General features: G+C 48.1%; 1 protein-coding gene across 4 annotated transcripts; it reads left to right on the top strand.

Moving 5' to 3' along the window:
• Window positions 1-1618: 1618 nt before the first annotated feature.
• ALPK1 (alpha kinase 1) lies at window positions 1619-22784 on the top strand. Of its 4 annotated transcripts, none has more exons than XM_088164294.1 (14): window positions 1619-1845; window positions 4950-5104; window positions 12661-12859; window positions 13740-13799; window positions 14374-14460; window positions 15199-15275; window positions 16249-16344; window positions 16722-16826; window positions 17206-19207; window positions 19476-19629; window positions 20166-20328; window positions 20419-20605; window positions 20841-21047; window positions 22484-22784. In XM_088164294.1, exons 1-13 carry the CDS (start codon window positions 1725-1727, stop codon window positions 21035-21037), a joined length of 3603 nt encoding a protein of 1200 aa, XP_088020420.1. In that variant the 5' UTR covers window positions 1619-1724; the 3' UTR covers window positions 21038-21047; window positions 22484-22784. The 4 variants fall into 4 exon arrangements, with proteins under 4 accessions (XP_088020420.1, XP_088020421.1, XP_088020419.1 ...); XM_088164295.1 differs by having other exon boundaries at window positions 22356-22784; XM_088164293.1 differs by having other exon boundaries at window positions 21386-22784.
• Window positions 22785-24891: the final 2107 nt, after the last annotated feature.

Below are 24891 nucleotides of genomic sequence, written 5' to 3'. Positions count from 1 at the left end.
AGTGGATGGCCCTGGTGGCTCTTACTTGGCACTGAAAAGATGGGCAACACTCTCTAGGTTTTCCTTCTGCTTTTATCTGTGGCTCTGTCTGGCTGATGTTTTCTGTGCTCCCCAGCTTCTCTTATGTGCTTGTGCTCCTTCACTGGGTCTCCCTTTTACAGCTACTTTTAAAATTTCCTCTTTCTGTGACATTTGTCTGCAGAGTCAGTCAGAGCCCTGTGGACACACACATTTAGAGAGCTAGGGAATTACAGCTTGGAAATTATTTTCAGGCCTGGATTTCTCCTGACTCTCATGTCCATTCCCAGGCTGACAAGATGGCTGCAGCTTCAGTTAGGGAGGAAGTCTCCCAGGGTGATAACATGGTGACAGACAGAGTGGAATTCATTATAAAGATTAACACCTGGTGTCTTTCCCGTGGGATACATCCTGAGGTGCTGTCCCAAAGATGTTTTTCCCAATTGTCCAATGAGCTCCTGTCCTGTCCTAGCTGCACTAACACACTTTAAATACGGGCTGTCCCTACAATAAAGTCGGCCTTTTTTCCCCAAAGAGCTCTGTGTGTGTTGCTGTCCTTTCTCTCTCTTTGCAGCACAGTAACCACAGAGCCCCACTGAGTAGCTCCTGCCTCGAGGCTCTTTGCTGCTGAATCCCATCTTTTGCCCTGCTCCACCTGCCCTTCCACGGCAGGCTCTCTGATCCTCTCTGCTTTCGCATGAGTGCATCTCTTTTGCCCTCTGCTTTTCAGTCTGGCAGCTTGCTCCTGCTCAGTGCTGTTGAGAGCACAGCCTATCTGCCACCAGCTCCAGGATGCAGCAGTCCCAGAGCCACAGCAGAAAGGGAAAAAACTGCCTGGAAACGTAGTTGCTAAAATGTGAGTGGTTTCCAGTCAGCAGAGCAAACTGTGCCTGTGTGTGTCGTTGTCCTTTGCGCTCCCCTTCCTCCTCCTTCACTATCGGTGTTTCCTCACTTTCAGATCTATTTCCACTGAGGCTGCTCCTGGCTGTATTGCTTTGAACTGCAGGAACAGTTTTCTAAGTGAAACCATCATCAAATTGGTGGGGGAAAAAAACCCAAACCCTAAATATTATCTTGTAGTTAATTTTTGAAAGCTGTCTGAGTGTTCTGGCAGGTACTGAGCCAGATGCCCGTCATGGAAATGGTGGGGGTTTCCTACTTCACTAGTGGCAATGTCCTTAGCACCTGAAGGGGATATACACACATGGGATGGCGTCCCAGGGTAAAAGAGAAGGTCTCTGTGGTCTGGGAAATGCACACAGCATGCTCTTCTCTGCCATTCAATCCTGGCTAACCGTGTGCGACAGCCCGAGCCTCCCAGGTGCAAAGGGCTTCGGCACAGCCCCGACTGTCACTTCCCTGCTCGGGATGTCGTGGCTCCACTGATGAGCCTGTCCTGTCTCCCTGGCACCTCAGAGATGTTCCCCTCACACGCTGTCACCAGGACCCCGCAGTGATTTCACACACTCCTCTAATAAAGTCCTCCGAGGCTGTCATGTATTTTCATGTATTTCCCCTATTATTTCCCCCTGCTTGAGCCTTTCAGATAATTGATGATACTTTAGTTAATCATTTTCCCCCTCCTTTGTTCGCCAGGTACCTCGGCCTTGAAGGCATCCTTTTCACTTGGACCCCGTGTGTTCTGCCAAGCAATCGATCACCGTGGGGACACGCAATTCCCGGCCGAGCCAGCGGGATCAGCTCTCATGAATAAGCAAAGCGCCGTGGCCGCGCTGCTGCGGGAGTGCGAGCGGGCTCTGGACACGCTCCTGGCCGCCAAGGCCGGCACGGGCGAGGCCGAGCAGCGGGAATACCGCCGGTGCCAAGGTGAGCTCCCCCCAGGAGAGGCGGCAGGACTCCACCAGCCCTCAGCCCTGCCCTATTTTTCTTCTCCGGGCAGATGAGTGTCAAGGGATGCCTGGATTTCGAGGCCATGAATGGGATGCGGGCTGCAGGCAGGCAGGGAAAGAAGTCCACTTTGTTGCAGTGAATTGCTGTCAGTTCTAATTTTAGGCTTCAGTAAACATGAGGCTGTAAGGAACAGTTTAGTTTGGGAAGAACAATGCCCAAAAGTTTGCTGATGCACATAAATTTCAGTTATTAAAAAAAAAAAAAAAAAAGAGAGAGAGAAAGGAAAAAAAAAGGATGCAACTTCTGAATAAGGGCACATATTTCCTCTCCTTTCATAGGAACTGGGGGAGGGCCCTGTCTGTTTGTCAGCTTCTCCTCATATATTAAAGAGCTCATTGCCCGAATCTTTATCTTGTAAAATGTGTGTGACCTCTATAAGTGGTGTCCAAGGGAAGAAAAAATTAAAAAAACAACCTTTGCAATATCCCTCTTGAAAGGAAAATCCATGCTGGCTAAAGGCTGGAATAAAAAAAAACAGAATAGGAAGCAGCATTTAGCGAGAGCTGTATTAAAAAGATTCCTCGTTTGTTTTAATGCTGGCGTTACCTGCTGGAAACCAGCAGCTATTTCGGTTTCGCTGTGGCTCTGTGAAAGGAGGATTTATTATTCCTTAATTCCAGCGGAATTAAGGTTTCCCTTTGCGTGACACATCTGCGGCACTGCCCGTTTTCCAGTTTGGTGTTAATAATGTTTAGTTTTGCCTTGCTTGAGTGGCTCGGCCATAACGTTAATGTGATCTTTAAAAACCCTTTGTTTGTCCCGGGGCGCGGAGCCGTTGAGAAGATGTTTTTCCGAGCATCCTTGTTCTTGCTGGGAGGTCAGCTGTGCCTTTTTCTGAAGCACCTAAGTCTGTTTGCGCTGGAGGGTGGCGTGTAGGTTTCTGTTATGGATACTTGGAAGATTTTTCTCTCCTCTTCTTTTGTTTCCAACAAAGGCTACTTTGTTTCCTCGTAGCAAATTCTTTTAAGTTTTATTATGGCTCTGCAGAATAGGCTCTTGAACTCCTAATCAGGTAGCGCTTTTTTCCCCCTCATCCTCCTCCCTCCTTTTCTCCTATTAAATACCACAAAGTATGAGAAATAATCAGTTTAGTTCCAGATAAGGTAAATCAGTGCCCTTATAATCACTCGATTAGACACGGTCCTTCAGGTAAACTGCTTCAGGAAATGGGCGATCAGAGCCGCAAGTGCTGCTCGGGCTTTTCCGAGGGCCGTGTTCCCATCAGCTGAAAGAAAAATACCCAGCAGCGGGGTGGTGACAGCGACATTAATAACTGCTGGGGCTCTCTGCCCGGGGAGGTCGGCGGCTCTCGGCTTCGGGGGGACCCTCCCGGCACAGGGGCCGAGGGGTTTTCCTCGCCCCCCTCTCCTCCCGGGGCTGCCTTTGTTCCCCCCCGGTTTTCTCAGACCTGCAGCAGGAAGGACTGAAAGCCAAATCCATAGAAATGGTGGGAAGAGCAGAGAGGAGGAGCGCATCTTTATCTCACTTTAGGGGGCAGGATGGGTGTTGGGTGGGTCTAGATTGCTTCTTTATTTCTTTTTTGGGCTAGAAATCATTCCAGCCCACTTCTGTGCCCACTCAGCCTTTGTTAATTAAGGAGTTTATATTGCCAGCGGTGAGAACAGCTCTCTGTTACAAGGGTAAACTCTTGTCCTTGGAGCTGGATCTTCCTTAGGAAAAGACTTAGGAAGCTCAGTCTACATGGGAGATAAGACCTTCTGTCCATAATTTGTGAAGAGATGCATATCCCCATGATGAGGTGGATATCTCTGCTCCTGCACTGGTTTTCTGGAGGGTGGGAGCAGGACCTCCCCTTCCCATCAGCTCTGGCACTTGGCCGCCTTGCCATGGCATTCAGGGCTGAGCCCCTTCAGGCACTACTTCAGGAGGATGAGGAAACTGGGCTTTAGGTTAAGCCAGGACGTGTAATGGGAAGATTGCCAAACCCCATGTTTCCTTGGGACGGCAACAAGTGAGAAAATGTGGGTAGGAAAAAGCGGTAACGTTGTAAACTTGACTTTCTGGAGGAGGGCCCTAAATATCCAGTTTCCTGTTTCTTCCCAGGAAAACCCCACCTGTGAACATGCTGCAATATAAGCATGTAATGTCCTTTTTATGAAGTTCATTTTCTACAGTCCCTGCATAAAAGATTGATTAAAAAATATGCAGCAATGCATTTATTGCACTGCCTCGTTAAAGCAGTGATGGTCTCTGAGCAGGGGTTTTTCGGGGGATTAATGGCCAGAAGGGGCCAGATCTGCAGCTGATGATCACCATTAACCCCATCTGGTCAATAATCTTTGTTAATCCACTTTTATTGGCCAGAGAGGCTGCCCAGCCGAGTGGTTAGCACGGCACAGCACGTCCACATCACCCCTGTTGCAAGGAAAATGAATGTGGACTGTGGCTGAAAGGAAGGGAAGGGACAGATCCAAGCCCAAATCTCTGACTGTGTGCTCCTAGCAGTTGCCTCCTTGGTTGGATCAGGTTGGAGATGCAGCTGAAGCTGATGGAGTGGCTTAGGACCAGTATGGAGAGGGAGCAGGGCGGGAAAAACTGCTCAAGAGCTTGTGCTTAATATTCACTATAACCCTTTAGATTTCTATCTGATTGCTATCGACCGTCCAGGTTTATCTCTGGGTTTGGAAATGGCTTTCCAGGATGTCCCCCTAAGCAAGGGGGACAGATCTTCGGTGGCATTGACCCCATTGTCCTCTCCCCACACAGGGGAACAGGTTTCCTCCTGCCTCCTTTGGAGCAGCTCTTCACGCCCAGGCAGCCCCCAGCCGGCACGACTTCCTGCTAAAAGCCTTTTTAATGGCTGGAGGCTCCCATTTACCTGCAGGGCAGTGCAGCCAAGGGGAACGGATGGCAGGCCAGCTCCCCTTCCCTCCCCACGAGCCTGGTGGCGAGGGCTGAGAGGTGGGAACAACTGGGAGAAGCCTTTTTGAGAGATTGGTGTCACGAGTGCTGCGGCTGAGCCTGCTGCAATATCCTCACCTGCTCTTTGACCCTTTCAGCTCTGCTTCCTGAGGAGCTGAGGAGCCTTCTGGAGGAGGCAAAGGAAATGAAGTGGCCCTTTGTGCCAGAGAAGTGGCAGTACAAACAAGACCTCGGCCCAGAAGACAAAACAAACCTGCAAGATATGATCAGCGCCAGGCTCCCTGACTTGCTGGTATGAAGTTCAACACACCTGTGGTGTAAAATGTCCTGCTGAGGTGCTCGGGGGGGTTCACAGGGCAGTTCTGCTTCTGTCTCCACTGAGGTAATGCCTCCCTCTTCCCTGAAGACCTGTCATTATAATAACACTGAAATGCCAAATGTTCACATAATGTTTTTTAGAAAACTCACTCATTTGACAAGAGTGCTGTGCTTCGTTTAGTTCTGCACTGCAAGTAAGGATCACTCACGATAGTAGGGCTTGCACAGTTCATCACCTGCTCTTCTTTCAAAAACTTACATGGCAGAATCCCTTTGGGGACCAAAGCAGGCCATAACCTAGGCAGGAAAGGCAAGGATTCCATGTGATTTTTCCTGTGGGTAAAGGAGGGCTCTGTAAGGAGCTGCAAAATCCCAAAGGTCCTTGGGGATCCCATCCCTTAAGGTGATGGGTTTGAGCTTAAAGATTAGAAAGTGGCAAGAAATGTGGGTTGCTTTTTGCTTTTCTGATTTTCCTAGAGACATGTCAGACACGTGGCAAATAGAGGACACCTTTTTTGCATGGTAAATGTAATATGTGGGCTAAGGGCTTTGCCAGGACAGGAATAAAGATGAGATTTGTGAATTTTATGGGGGGCTTTGTTCCTGTCATTCATGTCTGAACCCAACACCGTCCCATTCCTGCCTGTTGTTAACTCCAACAGGAGATCTCACCTGCCCCGGAGATCCCTGCCTCAGTGAGGCCAGCAGGTTTTCTTGGGGAACAGCTTTGATTCCTGTGAACAGCATGGAGCAATGAGAAGCTGAGCAAAGCCGACTGCAGGGCCGGCAAGTGGGAGCCCCAGCGTCCCCTCGGCTCCTCCATGTCCCCGGGGAGGGCGGGGAGTGGCTGCTCTCGGGTATTTATTTTCTTTCTGCCTTTGGTGTGTGTGGCCTCAGACAGAAATTTATGGCAGAGGTTGACCTCCTTTACAATCCCAGCTCAGCTCTCTAACTTTGGAGCGTTTGTGTGCTCCCTCCCGGGATAAACACCTGCAGCAAGCTCCCCGAGAGACCTGGCTAGATGGGAGATTAATGTGGCTGTAATAGTGGAGCAGTGTTTGTGGCATTATGCCCTCTCCCCAGGTAGATGGATCTTTTCTAGGATGATACCAATTATTTATTGCTGAAACATCTGTTGATAACTGCAGCTGCCCCTGTTAAACAAAGCTTATCGTGGGGTCAGAGACTATAGGGACCTCAAATCCTCCTCCGTGCTAGTTTTGGACTATTCACCCACACCCCTTGAAGTCCATTGGCTGCCCTTGTCTCCAATGTTTCATCCTGCGGTGGAAAATACTTTGTAAACGTTGTGCTGCCTTTCCCCATGTGCTTTGAAGTATTATTTCATCTTCATCGGTAATTTATATTCCAGTGCCATTGTACCATGGGAAAAAGGGAAAACCTTTTTTGTTTTCCATTTAATTGTAGATAGACTGACATTTTGACCTGTATTATTAGTATTAGTCAGGAAAAGGGATTTTTTTTCCCCTTCATCCATTCCTTCTCCCCCCTCTTTTTTATTTTAAATAAAATTTCAAGGCAGAGCAAAGGCTGCCTTGGTTCTTTGAATAAAAAGCTGGGGGGGGGAAATGAGGCTGAAGAGAAGTGATTACAGTGTGATGAGGAAAGATAAAAGTCTGAGCAACTTTTTTTCTTCCTTTTTTTTGAGGGTTTTTTTTTTTGGTTTTGGGGTTTTTTTTGCATGAGGGGCAGAAGGATAATTTAATTCCCTGAAGGACAAAAAAAATGAAGTCTTTATCAATTTATTGTTCAGGGAAAAAAAAGAAAAAAAAAAAACCTTTAAAATTTTTCCTCTCTGTTTATTTTAATTTGCCACGCTCAGAATAAGCTCATAAACCGTAATTCATTACATTTAAAAAGTGCTTTGAGATCCATGAATGAAAGGCACTTCATTACCATAACACTCTGGTGCTGTTGCAGGAGGCAGCGCTGGCTACCAGGGCTCTCTGTCACCGCGGTGTGTGAGGATGTCTCGCTCTGGGAGGGGGCTGAAAAGCTCCATGAGACCGGCACAGGCACAGGGAGTAAGAGGATTAGGCTGCAGCTTCAAGGGTTTGCCTCGGTGTTGTGGCACTTTAAAAAAAAGTGGGATCCGCCTTGCAGCTCTGAGCTCCTTCGGCACATCGGGAAGGCAAAGCCACCTGCGGCTCCTTTAAGTGCTGGGGGACGCTCAGTGCCCCTCTGCATCCCATCGAAGGTGCAGGGTTTGGTTTGAATTTTAGAGGTTTTTTTCTTTTTTCTGCCGGGATTCACCACCCGAAGGCCACCACAGTTCAACAAGCTCAATGCAATGTTTTCCACGTTTTCTCGCTGAAACCCAAGCCCTTCCTGCAGCCCCCGTGGTGGAAATCTGCTCAAAGGGTGATAGCCAACATCTGTATCCAAAGCCACAGCTGGGAAACACTGGGATTTTTGTTTTTAACGAGGCAAAGCAAAATCAGAATTGTCGCAGCATCCTTGCTGGCAGGGATAAAGAAGGAGGGATTATTTTTCCTCTCTAAATACCACGTGCACTGTGGGGTTCAGAATGGGGCTGCAGATCCCAAAGGGAGGCTGCCAGGGGTGCCCTTCCTGCAGATCTTTGCTTTCCCAAGAGATGGAATTAGCCTAATGCTCGGTGAGCAGCCAATAGAGGGCAACATGCCCATGTTCACGGAAGTTTTGATCCCAAAAAACCTGCTGTGGCTTTAGTTGAAGGACAACTCTATGCACACACATAGTTCTCTTGTGGGATGATTCATGCTATGTAATTATTTCATTTATTTTTTTCCTATTTTTTTTCTTTTACCCGTTTGCAAACCCATAGTGATGGTGTGGGGCTTTACTTCATTTTTATCATACCTATCAGTAGTTCCTGCATTCAGTCATGGACCAGGATCTGCTGGGATGGGTACAATGGGAATACAAAAGGAAAAGCCTCCAAGAGTGGGGCTACTCTGGTCCCTCTGTAGGGAACTGTGCAGGCTGGCTCCATGCTCCCTGCTGTGGATAGGGGAGCATGGATCCTGGCCCTGCTAGCCTGGAATCTCATGGGATTTAATGGGAATATTGAAAAGAGTGAAAATAAGGCCCTGCAGCCCTTGGCTGGGCCTTGGCTAATTAGGTGCTGATGGATTGCCATTAGGGAACCCATTCCAAGGGACGTGCCCTAGCTGCTGTAGGTGTGTGTGTGGCGCTTAAGAGCTGGGAGCCTTTGAAAAAGAACTAAAGGAGGGCTGAGGATTTAGTTCTCTCCTCCTTCTAACTGTCGGTGTGGTAACGGGAGAATTAAAGACCTAAATCGTAGCCCTGGGATCTCGGTTGTTGAAGCTGACCTTTTGCTACCTGCCTCCAAAGAGCTCTTCTTGGGTGATCCCAGTGAAACGGAGAGTGAAGGATGAATTCAAACCAGGAGGGAATCACGGCACTGCAGCCTCCCGGGGGCTTTGTAAGTGAGAAGTGTCAGAGATGAGGTGCAGGCAGGAGAGCTTCAGCTGTCCAGGTGAACTGCCCTGGTGCTGCAGAGCACTCTGTCTTCTGCTGCCTGCGTGGGGAAACTACAGCAGAATTTATGTGGACCATAAAAATTTTTTAAAAAGGCAAGCTGGGTCCTGGGTTTGTGTAGGGCTGCCGTTTCCCTTTGCTCATGGGTAGGATTTACTCCTGTCAGAGGCAGCTTCCTGGAGTATTTTCAACTTTAAATTCCTGAGACTGTGTTTTCTCAAGTGGATCAATGTTTTGAGGACACAGATTCAGGGAAGAGTCTCTTACATTTTTAGATGTTGATAATGGCCTTGCTGTTGCTCCCTCAGTGAGGTTCTGTCTTCTGATTTTGCTATATTTAAGTATTAAAATATCTCCTTTTAATGTGCTACAATGGTTTATAAGTGGTCCAGAACAAATCAGGGCAACAAAATGATTGTGGCACGTCCGTGTCTTTGGTAGTCATCAAAAGCAGGGACCCTGCATGTGATTACGGTCCCCCAAATCCCTGCTACCCTGTTGGATACAAGGAACCTCCCTTCAAGCAGCTTCCTTAAAGAGTTCTCCTTCTCTCCTCATCTCCTCCTGTTCTTTTTTCCTGAGGAAATCAGGAGTTACTCCCACTCGAGAAGACTCCCTCAGTTGGCGAAGCAGGATAAGGTTGGTTGTAAAAGCTGCCCCAGTCTGTGGTGTTTTGAACTGCTCTTAATGGACCTAATGCTGCTGCCTTTGCATCCCCAACTCTTCATTGCCTGCAGGATGAATAACTTGGGATAATTAACAGGTTCGAGGTGGGGGAGAGTTCTCATCTGCTCTGAGCCAAGAGGGAAGGGTCCGGGAGCTGCTGGTTCCTCAGTTCACTGTGTGACTGTCCCGTGTGTCAGTCTGTACCTCCAGACACGCTTTCTTCTGCCCATCACCGAGGTGGTGGGAGGCTTAACTCCCTGCTGTTTGTGGAGTGAGCTCTGATTGCCAGCTGAAAGGCAGGGATTGATAGAGAAGTCCCTCACGGTGACAGCAGCTTTGGTCCCTGGGAAAGACGGGCTTTGCTGCCGGCGCGTGGGGTAAGAGGGGGAAAGGCTCCAGCCCAATCCATCGGCCCCGTGGCTCTGTGTTTAATCTGACAGGGGGAAAGAAAACCGGGCAATTTGTTAGGGTTCAGTGGAGTGCTAACTAGGAGCAGCTCTTGGGAGAGGACTAAAGCACCTGGAAGTACGTGCGTGCCTCCGAAGCTCCTGCCTTGTGCACGGAATTAGAAATCCTTTGCCGTCCACTCTTAGATCTGTGGCCTTTTAAAAAGATTTTAAATCTTGGCTGCAGTCACAAATGAAACTAGGACTGAACCAGTCTGACACAAGTGGATATCAGCAAACACAGAAGTCCAAAGCATCCACAAAACTGTGGGGACACTGTGCAAAATTAAATCTTTCTTTCCCCTGCTTTTAATCACACTGTTTGTAGAGGCGTTTTTCCAAAGGGCATCCTCCTGAGCCCGCAGGCTATGGAGGAGGGCTTGCCTCTGGGATCTTAGCTTTATAAAGAGGGCTGAGAGAGTGGATTAAATCAATATTTCATTTATTTGGGCTTGTAATTCCTCTTACATCAGCTGCCACATAAAGATTTTCCCCTATTTCCTTCCCCTCCTCCTCGTCCTCATTTACTATGCACCAATAATTTCCCTTTGACGCTTTCCTGCCCGTCCTAGTGCCAGATGGCCCCGGTTCTGAGCTTCTCCCCTCTCTTGGGAGCGGCCCCCATTGTCAATGCAAAGGAGGCGTCGTGGCTTTGAACCCAAAGCTGGGACCCAAACTTCAGCCCGGGTGCGAGGAGGAGCTGAGGCCGCTAATGCAGGGAGCCATGCGAACCGCACACCCTCCCACTCAGCGCCATTAAGGCCAGACCCCTTCTCTAAAGGCTGCTTTGCATTTCCCCCAATGGTCCCGTGTATAGAAATCCGGTGCAAATTTAATTCTCCCACCACCTGATTCCACTTCCCAGCCGCGAGGTTCCCTTTGTGTCATAAACTCAATTAGGCAGATCCATTTCACGTCGCGGGCACAGATGTGAAAACAAAGTGCGCGTACCTCGCTCCTTCTCTCTCTCTTTCTCTCTCTCTCTCTCTCTCTCTGGATGTGCCTAAAGCAATAGAGAAAGTGAGTAAATCTGTGTAGGCTGCCAGTTTCTGGTTTTGCTGGAGCAGGCTGAGACATGCTGGGAGCCAGAGGGTTTTCCCCGGCTCTGGGCTGGGTGAGAGGGAGCCGCTGCCCCGGCTCACCTTGGAGAGGTGTTTTGGGAAAGGATCTCCCTGTGCACGGCTTGGGTGCGCTCGCTGGAGGTGCTGAGGAATTTTCCAGCCACACGAGTTGGCAGGGGATGAAAGGAGCGGGTATTAATTTCTTGGTGTCCTGCTCAGAACAGGGAGGGGACGTCACTGCAAAGGCTGACACGGAACCGTGTCGCTGTGTGCCACACAGCATGCAGCCCTGCCTCCCAAAAAAAAAAAAAAAAATAGCCCCGTTTCTCCCCCTGGCTTGACTTTTCTACATTTTGTGTCCATTTGGGTTTGGAGAGGGACACAAGAGGTTTCGGCATTGAGCTGGGAGTTAAATTATGCAGCTGCAAGACTGCCAAGCCCTTCAGAATAGGATGCTTCGTTTAGATTTTCCACAATGCTATTGAAGTGCTTATTTTCCTCCTGAAGAGACACAAACAGATGCAAACTTCTGTAAACACTTTAGAAATGAATTCAGTGAGTTTGGCCTCTCAGCAGTGCTCAATAGCTGACAGAAAAATGTCTAATTAGTGCAAGTGGAAATAATAGGGCCACTTGGATTCCTTCCATCCTCCTCCAAGTCTACTTTTCCTAGGAACTCAAAGGCCCTTTTGTTTGGTAGGTCACCCTCTCTCAGGCTTTTGTGCTCCGATCTATTAAAGGAAGAAGGGGAGGAAAAAAAATAGATTAGGCGATGCTCTGTGCTTAAATATATGGCCTGTTGATGAGCATTTGGAATGGCTGGTTTGCAGTGTCAGTTTACAGGTGCTTGGAGAGGGGGATTCCTCCATTGTTGGCCGACACAAGCAGAGTTGTGCCTGGGAGCTTCAGGAATCCTTTTCAAGTGCCATCCTCTTAAAAAATCCAACTCGGGCTGAGGAAAGGGGGGAAAAAAAAGAAAAAGGAAGAAAAAGAAGAAAATTTGTACAAATCCACCATGCTGAAGTGCAAACATGCTGGGCAATGCTTGACATGGGTAGGTGCTGCAAGCTGGCATGGGGAATGTAAATCCTGCAACCTCAGAGGGTGCTACTTGATGCTCTGGTGGAGATTTGGACAAAGGTTTCTTGGCAGTCTCTGGAAAAGCAATCTCCTGGGTGTCAGTGTGTGGAGCACCTCCTCACTCCACAGGGCAGGAATACCAGGCCTTGCCCAGCATGGGAAGTGATGGGCTTTTGGCAAATGTCCCCAGGTCCACGTGGCCTTCTCCATCTGTGATGGGGCTGTATGTGTCCCAGGGGTGTCTTTTATGGCCTCCTGTCCTGGTAACAGCAAGGATCTCAGGAATTCTGGTAATTTCCCATGTGGGTGCAATAGCTGAGATGCTGTGTGAATCCAGGGCAGTTCATAGACACTCATCAAGGATGGCCTTTCCAGGGGGAAAACATTTGATTCCTTGCCTATTTACCTGTTTGTGGTGTAGAGGAATGGATGGCCTGAGCTCCAGATGGAACAGTGGCTACAGTGGCCATTTCCAGCCTTCCCAGTCTCACCTCCACAGTTTCAACTAATTGCTGCTGGGCATGACTTAAATTCATCAGCAGACCACCAAGTTCTGCAGTTCCAAATATCAGACAATTAAAAAAGACCCCCCGCCCCAAAATAAAAAAAAATCAAGAATTACATCTACAACTCAAACAAACTAAATAGCTAGCCTAAAAATAAAAACAGGACGAGGAATAGGGTTGTTGCAGGTGAACATTTTCCAGCTCTCCGAGCCGCTGGAGATGAGTTTCCCTGAGGCCGCCTGTGTTTTTTTTTGTTGTTTTTTCCAGGCTTATCTGAAGGCCTCCATCCTGGCCAGGGACTGCAGCACGGCCACGGCCGTGGTGTTCCTGATTGACCGCTTCCTGTACTGGATCGACGCCTCCAGCCGGCTCCTGCGCATCGCCAAGGGGCTGCACCGCCTGCATCCCGGCGCTCCCATCAGCCCGCAGCTGCTCATCCGCCAGGCTCGCCTCGCCCTCAACGCAGGTACCAGCCCCGTCAGCAGCTCCTGGGCTCGGGACGGCACACTGGGAGTCACTGGGACACTCCCTCGCTGGGAGTGACACGCTCACAGTGCCATCTTTCCAAGTGCACTTCCCGCTCCCGGCCCCCCTGAGCCCTCCCGGCTCCTCTCAGTAGCACAAAGGGGCCGGTATAAAGGGTTTGGGAGGCAAAAGCAGGAGAGAAAATTGTGAAAGGGTGTGGAAAATACTAATTGGAGCTTTTGTTCCTTAACAAATCTTCCCTGCTGGTTTCAAACAGGGATATCTGAATTGCTGTACTCCTGAGCAAGGGCCTTGAAAAAGGAAATTAGAATCCTGGCATTTTCTCTACACTGTCCCAGCTGCTTTTTATTTTTCAGTGAGGCCACTTAACTATGCAAACAATGCAGATTACAACTCCTCCAGGATAAAAAAAAAAATAAAATTCCATCATTCCTGTAACATGGACAATACCTGAAGGATTTTTAACACATCTTCCCGTGGCTGTGCTTTCCATGGTGGGATGTCAAGCCACTCCCCAGTCAGACCTGAATGGGTTTCCAAAGCCCATGTTTCTTTGGGACAGAATCCAGAAGCATTGCTGCTGAAGGAAGCAGGCTAGACTGCTTTCTTCTGGGAGGGAAATAAGAGCTGGGAATCCCAACAATATTCCAGGAATGTATAATGTGTAAAATAAAAAAGATACATTCACAATTTCATGTTATTGTTCAACCACCTATTAGAGAAGGTGGGGCAGGTGCATTTCTGACTATGGACAGCAGCAGTTCTGTGTGCAGGTGATACCTGACGAGTATCATGTCACACCACAATACATCTTTATGTTCATTTTCTATCTTTTTTCCTTTCCTTTAATTTTCAATCAGGTAAACTTTTAAAAGCTGAATATATCCTAAGCAGCCTGATTAATGACAATGGAGCAACGGGTATGTATACATTTCTTTTCCAATTTCATACTTGCTGTTTTGGTGGCATTTTTGTTCCCAATTTTAACAGTTACACCAACCTTGAATAAGCCAAACCAACCCCAGTAATGATTCCTTACATCACACTTCTCTTTCCTTGTATGCCTTCACTTGGGTGGGAAAATATAATGAATGGAAAAATTTAACCTGTGGAGCAACTTCAAGCAACTGAGTGATGTAGAAAACTAAGACAACTCTATCCCCTCAAAAGTCCAGGTTGTTGGAGTAATGTTCATCCTCCACATTCCCACTGATCTTACAAACTAAATAAATACTTTATTCTATACATTTTTTTTTTCCTTTCCTCAGGGTGTCTTTAGTGGGTATGTTCAGGTTGCTATACAGCTTCAAAAATTGAGGCAGTTCAGGGTCTTGTTGGTTTGTTTTCCATGAGAAGCTGAGATTCTCATATGGAAAGGGCCTCCACGCAAGGAGGAGAATCCTGGCAGTTTGCTGGGATCCAGGTTACCCTTGGAGGCTTAGAATGACTGGAATATTTTTCATTGCATGCCGTGTTTTCCCACTCTTCCTGCAGGAACCTGGCGATACGCTGAGGAGAGCGATCGGATTCTCGTTCAGGCAGTCTGCTTACAAATCAGGGGACAGATTCTGCAAAAGCTTGGTGAGGCTCTCTTCTAAAAGCTTCCACTCAAGATTTCCCCCTGTTTTTTTTTACCCTGTAAAATGTTTCACTGGGCACATGTCAGAATTTTGACTTGTGGTGAACACCCTGTACCCATAAGACAGGAACAGAGGATGAGTTGCACACCCATCTCTTTGCAGCAAGGGCCCGGAGCCATGCACCAAGCAAACATATTGCAGAAGTTATCATTTTATTACTAATCTCACCTGAAGGCATGGAGCAATCTGAAATGTTCCTTTTTTTCCCTGTGCCACTCCATGTTTGCTAATGCTTGTCCCAAATTCACTATTCCCAAAGGCAGGTGGTAGTTTATGACAGACATCCCAGCAATGTCCTCCCTCAAGACAGGAAAATCCCTGATTTTCAGCAGGATGGACTTTTGTATTCAGGGTTTGGCACTTGAGGCAACAGCCTTGATTTTGGGCTTTTTACACAAAAATGTAATGTAAAATGTAAAAATGTAAAATGTAAAAATGTGGTGTTTGAGACACCACATCTTCTATGACTGTGGAGCTGAAGTCTTTTATGAGAACAAAATGGGTGTTTATGCACAGCCACTGTTTCTGCACTGTTTATGGGTGTTTATGCAGACTCACTGAAGCAAAACATGCCATGGCATGGTTTTATCCTGTTCTGAAGACCTGAGGTGTAAAATAAGCTATGGAAAGCCATCCTTGGCAGTCACCTGCTCAGTGCCTGTTTTCTGGTTTATTTCAGGGATGTGGTATGAGGCAGCAGAGTTGATCTGGGCTTCAGTCGTGGGATACTTCAAACTTCCTCAGCCAGATAAAAAGGTAGCATTTCCTTTCCACTCTCTATCTCCCTGCCAATCCAATAATCACTCCAGCCTGTCTTTTGTTTCCTTCAGCAGCAGTGTTTCCATTACACACCTCAGCCAGGGTTAACAGGCAGCACAAAGTCTGTATTCCGCGTTCTTTCCGCGTGCATGCACGGCCTTACCCACACCTTTTTTCCTGCAGGGGGATGAAATCAATACTTCTCATTAAGCAGAACCATCCCTGAAGTGAACCATCCCTGAGGATGCCTCTGGTGCTTCTGACAAGGACAAACTAATTCCAGAGTGCAGCCACACATTTTAGCTATTTCTTAGGATTAGAACTAGTTCTTTTCTCCCAAGCACGTCTGTTTGCGGAGCTGCTCTGCACTGTCTGTGGTGGGTGATGGATTCCTCTGGCCCTGCAGGACCTGAACACCTCACAGTGCCACTGTGCCTGTCCCTAACACCTCTGTGAGGCTGGGCAGCACTCATCTTCCCACTGGAGATGAAGCAGCAGTCACACCACGTGTCCGTGGCTAAACAGGAATGTGAGCCTAAGCCTGGCAAGTCCTCGGGTGATGCTTGGAGAGGGTTAATAATTGGACCTCAGCATCAGATATCCCACAAACCCAGACCTTGTCACCTCTTGTTTGCCATGTCTTAAAGCTTGACCTCAAGCTCAGAACATTTCTGTGTTCCCCATTGCAGCGGCAGCAGGGAACTCTGCAGTGAATTTTGTGAAGGCATACCTGGTTTTCGAAATTATTTGGCCAGGCAGGCCCTTAGGTGGCATCAGGTCTTCCAGATTACACTTCCTGCAAGTGAAATTGTGCCAAGATGACATCTCTGAATTTCTTAGCCATTTTTCTCTTTGGATCTTGTTTGTGTGTTTGTTTGCTTGCTTTTCTGGCATGTTCTACACAGAAGAGCAGTAAAATTCAAAATACAGGGGAAAAGCCCACTACAAAAAATTTTGATTTCTTTTTTAGGGAATTGCCACATCCTTGGGTATTATGGCAGACATCTTTGCTTCCATGAACGAGCAGGATTATGCACGCTTTAAAAACAATGCTGACATTGACCTGGTGAGACTTGGTTTGGGGTTTGAGTGTGTGGATTCTTCAGGTGGTCTCAAATTCACCCACACATTTCCTCTCCTGTGCTGAGAGGACTAAAGAAACTTCCATTGCTCTCAGTTCAGTAGCACCTAGATGGGACGATGCCTGGCTTTAGGAAAAAGAACATATTAAGAGTATTTTATAGAGTGTATATAAAGAATATTTATGGAGTCAAAAGTGACATATCCATGGTAAATCTTAGCAAAAAGGGTCCAGCAGAAACAGACCAGGCTGTTGTTTAAGATACGATTGTCCCTGCCTACCAGGCCCCATATATTTGGAAATAAAGTTCTTGAGTTGAGGTTTTTCCTCATGTTTGTTTGGTTTTGGTTTTTTTTCATCAGGGCCTCTTGCAGGAGTTCAGCCACCGCTTGTTATCAGCAGCTGAGGCCTGCAAGCTGGCAGCTGCCTACAGCCAGTACACCCCCCTGTTTGTCCTCACAGCTGTGGTGAGTGTCACTCCTCCCTCTGGAAGTGGGATTTGTGCAGGGGAAGAGTCCAGGCTGCTAAATTTGGCTCTGACATGGCTTTCAAACAGTGCATCACACAGGGTATTGTGTCTGTGTTGAGGGTTTGGTTGGTTATATTTGGGGTATATGCTGCTCTGAACTGCCATCGGGAAAGCCATCCACAGAGTGAGGATGGGCTTTCAAGCCCCAGTAGTGCTGCTTCTCCTAGAACTACAGCTGTATTTCAAAGGAAAAAAAAGAGCAAGTTTATTTCCTCCAGGAAACATAGCAGCAGGCAGTTAGAGCCGAGCTTTGCTTCAAATTGTGTAAGGGAAAGAAACGTTTTTAATCCCTTCATTCCTCTTTGATCCCCTCCCAGAACATCCGTGGGATGTGTCTGCTGTCCTACAGTCACTCCAAGGACTGTCCCCCGGAAAAGAGAGAGTTCTACTTGTCTGAAGCCAAAGAAGCCTTTGAGATTGGGCTCCTCACCAAGGAGGAGCAGAGTGCCATCACCAGCAAGCAGGAGCTGCACAGTTTCATCAAAGCTGCCTTCTGCCTGGCCACTGTGCACCGATGGCTCCATGGAGAGAGCCAGGAGCTCCGTGAGGTCACTCAGCTGTGCAGGGAAGCCCTGGGAAAGCTGCACTCCTACAGCACCTTGCTTCCAGAGGAGGAAGATAAAGGGATGCTTGCCAAAGAGATCATGTCTCTGATCGCATCCGTGAAGAAGCGCCTGCGAGTGGGAAGCTTCACAAATTCTGATGCCAGGTCTTATGTCCCAGACAGTTATAAAGGCTCCGTACAAAAACCGGTCCTGCAAGGGGAAACCAGCTTTGAAAAAATCCTTGCCAAGCATTCCCAGCATCACCTGTCAGTGTGCCAAGTGTTTGAAAAAACTTGCAGGATTCATAAAACCACACCAGGAGAAATCCAGGTGGGAGCTTGTATCACAACCTTAAGAACAGAGACCAAAACCATGGACACTGTGTGTACTACTGAAGACACAGTTCACCAGAGGAGAGGTGCTATGAAAATCCTGAACTTACCAACAGCAAGAAACAGCTCAGAGGGACTCAATGGCCAGAGAAATCAAGACATTGGCTCTGGTGTGATGAAAATTTCCTTTGAAGAAGAGATTGAGCCATTAGAAATTAAAATAAACAGCGAAAATGGTGTTTTCAGCAGAGGGCAAAACAAAAGCCAAAGCACTACTTCCAAGAACTCTAGGTGCAAGCTGTCTAAATCCAGTTACTCTTCCAGCTGGGAGGAACTAAATTTTAATAGCAGCAGAGAGTCTCTCAGGGATGGGCAGCAAAGGGAGAAGGGCTCCGTGGAGGAGCAGTGCTGCACCACAGAATCCAATGGAAACGGTCAAGAAGGGCCTTTATGCTCCTTACCTCCCAGAACCTGGCATCCTGCTCCTCCAGAGTCCCTCCATGGCTCTGGGAGATCTCCTCAGCATTCCTTGAAGGAGTGTGCACCTCCAGAAGGGAAAATGGTGGAGGAGTCTCTCTGCAGAGAAGAGCTGAGGGAGGGAAAACACCATGGAAAGAGCTCTTCAGAAAAGAAAGCAAAGGGCTCGAACAGTGAGTTTCCTTCCCTCTCCACTTCGTACTCTGTTCTTCCAGGGCAGGAGGAGGAGAAGTGCTTTTCCTCTACCGAGCTGAGCTGCAGGACCAAGGACAGCAGCAGGGAGGAAGGCATTGGTCACTTTGAGTGGGTCCACTCAGGAGAACTTGCAGATAGCACTGAGGATTCCTCGTTTGAGGCACAGCCCCCCCAGAACAGGGGCACTTCTGTACCATCAACAAACGTCGGGCTGAAAACAGGCAGTGACTGCTCTGTGCGTGAGTGGGTGAGGAAATCTGCTGTGCTGGGGAGCAGATCTCTCCAAGGGCCTCAAGTTGACACCCAGGCAGAAACAGTAGATGACACTGACTTTGAGCTCATCAGTGTGGGAGACCTGGTAAACCATTATCCTACAGCACTGGCTCCAAAGCATGAAGCATCTCCCAGTGTGCCAGCAGCTTTGCCCTCCCAGGGAAAGATATCCACAACCAAGCACTTTGACTGTGCCACTACGGAGGAAGATGAAGAGAAGTCTCAGGATGTGGTCAGCAGCAAGAGACAATCCAGTTCCTCTCTGAGTTCATGGATCAAACCAACACAGATGCCCACGAGCTCCCCTGAAGGTTCAGTCCCAAGGGGAAGTGGTTTTGCCTTCACTCCTGAGAGACTGAAGGAAGAGATCCTGGATGCTCGGTTCCTGGGGGATGATGATTACAAGCAGCTTCTGGCAGGGGTGGAGCATAATTGGCTTGTCCAGAGACTGATGGCTACTGGGATCTTCAGGACCAAAGAGCTTCACAAAGCATACTGTGAGTTTCCACACAACAACATGTGCCTCCACAGAGCACAAACTTGACTCAGGTTTTTTAATACAGTATCTTAGTCAGCATTTATTATTATTTAATTTTTTTATTGCTTTTTGCTCCACTACTTGAATTTATATTCCACATGCCATCCCTGAAAACTGTTTAAGATAGTGATCATTAAGTTAATCATAAATAACAGCCAGTCCTCAGCACAGGCTCAGAGCAGTCCTGTGGATTGCTCCCTTTTACCTGTGTGTTTTCTTTTTTGTAGCTGCCCTTCTTCTGAAATACTCCAAGAAATCCGGGCTGTGGACAGGCCAGGAGACAGCTGTGTTCATCGGGGACTACCTGAACGTGGCCAAGGAAGGCAAGCAGAGAAGAGCCTTTTGGATACACTTCCTGCACCAAGAAGAAACCTTGGGAAGGTATGGACCTAGCAGATCTCTGAAACAAAGTGTTTATCAATGCTGCTTCTTTGTAAATACGGATTAAAAACTGTCTGGTAACATTTGGTGTAGCAAGAATATTTGTTAGACATTTTGGCAATCTTTCCCACCGCTCCATGTAACTCTACCTTTTTAATTTCTAGGAAGGAAAAGCTGCTTTCCTGTTGTCATCTAACAGCTAATTGCAGAGTTGAGATCATTACTAGAAGTAGCTGATTCATTATTTTGGATGGAGAACAGTATTTTAATGCCTCTGAGTCAGGTCTCCCTTCAGAGTTAAGAAGAGTTGAGTTTAAACATTCCAGTGTTATAAAATCCCCCATCCCAGGATTTGATTGATAATTTTTCACCTCTGAGATGGAAAAGAAAAGAATTCCACCCAGTTTTAAACACAGCCATTTTAAATGCATCACCCACAGGTGGATTTGCTTCTGACAAGATGTGCTTTGCAGTGGTGTTCCTGTGTCACAGCATCCAGAACAAGCACCACTCCAGACACTTCTCCTTTTGTTTAGGTATGTTGGGAAGGAATATAAAGAAGAAAAAGGACTCCTCCATCATTTCAGTGACGTGGAGCGACAAATGACTGCCCAGTACTACGTGACAGAGTTCAACAAGAGGCTGTATGAGCAGAAGATCCCTACCCAAATCTTCTACATCCCCTCTGCAGTACTCCTGGTAAGAACTGTCTTGTAAGCAATTCCAAGGACCTGATGAGGAAGAGTGTCTTGGGTCAATTATAGCAGCAGTGAGGCTGTCTCCTTTCAGATACTGGAAGGCAGAAATATCAAAGGGTGTGTGAGTGTGGAGCCCTACATCCTCGGGGAGTTTGTGAAGCTGTCCAACAACACCAAGGTAGTGAAGAATGAGTACAAAGCCACGGAGTATGGTCTGGCCTATGGCCACTTCTGCTATGAGTTCTCCAAAGGAACTGACATAGTTGTCGACCTTCAAGGTGTGTATGACAGTGATGTTTGTGCCTTTAACACTCAGCTTCCAGCCCACAGGTATCTTTGGAGTATTCATTTTGTTAAAATTCGTTATGTGTCTCATAGGGTTCTGCTTTTGCTGCCGTGGGTGGACACTGGGAATACTGAGGTGATATGAACAGAGCAAGGGCCATGCCAGGCAGAGAGTCCTGAGTGTGGTAATTTGGTGTTTGCTATCAAGATATACCATTTCTTCCACAGGCTGGGTGACAGGTAATGGGAAAGGCCTCATCTACCTCACAGACCCCCAGATTCATTCCCTCAATAGCAAAGACATCTCACGCTCCAACTTTGGGAAGAAAGGAATTTACTACTTTTTTAATGATCAACACGTGGAGTGCAACGAGATCTGTAGCTGCCTGTCTTTGAGAAGGCCCTCGGTGGAGCTGCTGGCCTAGGCTGGCACAGGTCAGTCCACAGAATGAGCTATGGGCTGGACACCGTTTTACCCTACACATCTTTGGGAGCAGGTTGTCCAGCGAGGCAGGGAAAAGCTGCCTTCATTTCCCATTCTCTTTTTCCTCCCCAAAGCCCCAGTGTCCCGCTGTCCCCGAGAGCTGAGGTCACTTCTTTGGGGAGATTTTCTCGATGAGAAAGGGTGCACAGCATCAAAGTTCCACAAAAAGGATGGGTCCCCAACAGACTTTGCTTTAACAAAGCCATCCCTTTTTGTTTCTGTAGCCAGCAGAGATTTTTAGGCTTTTGTCTCCGCATTTTAGCAATGCTATTGTTTTATTGTTTTCTAGGTGATGTTTGTGCCGAGTTGTTTGGAAAGATGCCCTATCCCTGGGCCAACTGATTAGAACTAGGTGTAAAGAGGGAAAAGGAAGAGGGGAAAAAAATTAAATCTCTTTATTATGGTGCATAAACCTTCAGTCTTGGGGAGCTGCGCAGCTGCGCGGGGAGAAAAATGCATTCAAAAATATAATGCCAGTGTGAATAATCCTTTCCCGAGCGCTGCTCGCAGACTGCTCCAGCATTGTCAGGTGAACTTGAACCGGGCCATCAGATTTGCGGCAGTTCCCATTGCACACTGTCTGTCACCCCGGGGCATTCACCATCTTGCCTGTTGTTAAGAGCCCGCAAACAATCCATCATTGAGCTGGGCAGTCGCCGGCTCACACAACAGTGAAATCGGCATGTGACAGGACACTCGGCCCCAGTGTCTCGCAGATTAAAGTGATACATGAAAACTCACGTGTTACTGGGAAGATTAAGCCCGTTATCTTGTTGTGCAGCCAATAAAGGCCGGCCTTGTCCTCGGCAGTGGGGAAATGCTGGCTTTAACTAAGTGACAAACCGCATAGCTCCGTGCTCTGGCCAGCGAGCGCCGGGCTCCGGACGGCAAACAAAGCTAGTTAGCAAGATCCCGGGAATTAATGGGCGGCAGAGATGCTGTGTTAAAGCCTCTCTGCAGAAGCTTTCCCTGCTCTATAGAGACAATTAAAACCAAAACAAAACCTCTGGGACAATCTCTTCACAACAAAGTGTCCTGATGCGCTGCCAGCAGCCGGCCCCGCCGTGTCTGTTCCGACAGCACGTGCAGTTTTGGGACCCCTGACCGCTCATGCGTTTTCCAGCTCCTTCGTGCTCAAAGAAAGAAAAATAAAATTTATTTAGACATACTTCTGAATAAATCCGTCCCTGCGAATTTTTAATATTTTTCTTCCTTCCTAATATTTCCACCTAGCAGTTTATTTCTTTTGTTGGTCGTAGGAGACATTTTGCCACCTCAGCCAAAGTTACGGCTACTCACAGGTAAAAGCTAGGGTCAAGGATCAGCTTGTCCAGTTCCCTGTTAAAACAGACATGGAATCATATTCTACTGGTCTTACTCTTTACAGGATTGGGCACAATTTCAGGTGTATCAGGCACTCTGTCTTCGTCTGGGCCTTGGATAATGGAAATCATGGATTTACAACCTCATCACCTGAAGAACTGGGGTGCACATGGCTCCAAACACACAGAGTTTAAATTATTGGTTCACATTTGTGGTATAAATAGGGGATTATTGAGGAAGTAAATAGTTGACTCTGAGGATGGAAAATTTAATATTTTGTCTGTAAATTTCATCCTAGAGCTAGTGACAAAAAAAATTGCTGTTATTTCCTCTGGCTTCAGAATAAAGTAATTTGAACTAACTGAGACATTGGAAATACTTTTTCCTTTTTCAATTAGAATTTGGAAGTTTTTATTGGAGATTCAGTGGTTTCTATTAAGTAACTTGCTACCAAGATGCTTTTCGGGTTTGATTAATTGTAACACTCTCCAAATTCCAACCTAAGTACTCAGTATAACCATTGAGGGACAGTCTCTACAAAATGAGTGGAACTGTGTCGTGCTGGGACAGTGAAATATGAATTGCAGGGACATCACGCCTGAGGAAACATGAAACATTCTCTGCTCTCATCTAAACTCCAGGACTTGAGTTAACACCCTGTGTGAATGCTGCTGTAAGTCAGGCACAAAACCAGCCTGCTTGTGACAAAGTGGTGACACACTTTCCTGTCCTTCAGGGGACCGTATTAAAGAGGTTTTTCCTCCTTCCCTTTCTGCAAGTATCCAGGTGAAGGGCAGAGTCTTGTTGGCTATATGTCGTGCTTGTGCATCCAAGTTAGTAAATTTGATATCCAGGGAACAACCAAAAGCTGCTAACAGGTAGAATGACTTTCTCACTCGATTGCCAATATCTAATGACTCTATGGAACACTTCAGGGAATTTCTCTTAAAAAATACACGGTGGAAAGGGAGCCCCTCAGTTATCCAACTCAGTTATCCCAACAATACGGGGCTGAGCCAAGCTTGCCTCCCTCGCTCTCCCTGTGAGCCGCAGCATCCCGGGCCATTCTGGCTGGCAGAGAGCGGGCACGGGGTGACCCCTCCAGCTGTGAGGCAGCCCCTGCACGCGAGGCAGCACAGCCTCGCTGCCATAAACCCGGCATCAGCTGCCCCCAGAGCCCAGCTGCTGGACTTAGGCGCAGCTCCTTCAGCAGACACGGCTATTCATGGGGAATGAGGGGAAAGCCTCACGTCAGCAAGCGCAGAACCACAGCCCGTTCTGCCCGATCTCTTCTGCTTGGAAGAACGCAGCAGCAGCAGCAGCTTCCTCGGCACCTCCTTCCCACTAGGCACAACCGGGATATTTGCAGCAAGGTGTTGGCACCTGCTGCTGTCACCTGCTGCCTTGAGGGAAGCCGCGGCACACGGGTGCCTCCCCCAGCTCTGCAGGGAAGCTGGCGGCAGCGTGCTGCTCCCAGCCCTCTCCCGGGAGTGACACACGCCACCCTCCTTTCTTCTACTTGGATGAAATCATCTCCCCTCTCCCCTGGCTGAGCTGGAGCAGATGGGGCTGTTGGCCTCTGCAGCCGCCCGCTGCCCCAGCTCGTGTGAGCCCTCCGTGCCTCCAGCGCCCCCGCCGGGGCTGCCCGCTGCCCCCTCCAGACAGAACTTAATCCCATTCCTTAATCCCAAACTTCTCTGCCAAGCTGTTCTTAAGGCAGAGCGTATCTTCCATCAAAAGATACCGAGTCGTTAACAATTTGTTTAATGCGGGACACTGCCGCAGCACCGGCAGCACGGAGCTGGGCCCACAGGTCCAGAGGTAGGTCCAGCATCCCAGAGGATCCCAGGCGGCATAGCCAGCGCCCAGGGGAGCAGGACGAGGGCAGGATCCCCCTGGCAGGCAGCAGGTGCCTTTCCTCCCTCGGTAACAGCCCAGCACAGCCCAAACTGTCCCCTCCGAGCAGGACATCACGTTAATAGAGGTTGATTTGCAAACGGCGTCGCCCCCCCCAGTGCCCCCCTTTGCCTGACTCCCGCTTTTCTGCTCAATGGCACAGATGCTGCTTTGTGCTGCCCAGGACCAGGCAGCTATTAGCAGCAAATCCAGCGAGGGAAATTAATGAAGGCGACTACTAATAAAAGACAGCTCAGGACAGCCCGACCAACTTGCTCCGAGCGGTAATTAACTTTTTTTAAAACTCATGAAGGTAAATATGCCATCAGCTTTGGGCCGGTCTCTCTGCTTTTTAATAAAAGGAGGAGGAGGGGAGGCGAGGGAGAGAGGAGGGCTGTGTGTCACAGCCGCCCCAGCACCATCCCTGTTCCCTCCCAGCCGCTGCAGTGTGACCCTCCAAGGATTTCTTCTTTTTTTCTCCAATCAGTTTTTAGAGGCTTGATTTTAAATCTGGCAGGAGTTCTGCCTCTCCTTAATCTGAATTCAGTACGAGAGGTCACGGGGATGAGCAGGCTG

This window comes from Sturnus vulgaris, chromosome 4, assembly GCF_052056855.1.
Source record: "Sturnus vulgaris isolate bStuVul1 chromosome 4, bStuVul1.hap1, whole genome shotgun sequence".
Taxonomy (NCBI): Eukaryota; Metazoa; Chordata; class Aves; order Passeriformes; family Sturnidae; genus Sturnus; species Sturnus vulgaris.
This window is presented reverse-complemented; position numbering and strand designations above follow the sequence as displayed.

Excerpts from the sequence above, each read along its gene's own strand:
- ALPK1 (XM_088164294.1), top strand. The coding sequence starts at position 1,725 with ATGAATAAGCAAAGCGCCGTGGCCGCGCTGCTGCGGGAGTGCGAGCGG. Across the intron at positions 5,105-12,660 it reads CCAGGCTCCCTGACTTGCTG|GCTTATCTGAAGGCCTCCAT; the intron begins GTATGAAGTTCA and ends TGTTTTTTCCAG. Across the intron at positions 20,606-20,840 it reads CATAGTTGTCGACCTTCAAG|GCTGGGTGACAGGTAATGGG; the intron begins GTGTGTATGACA and ends TTTCTTCCACAG.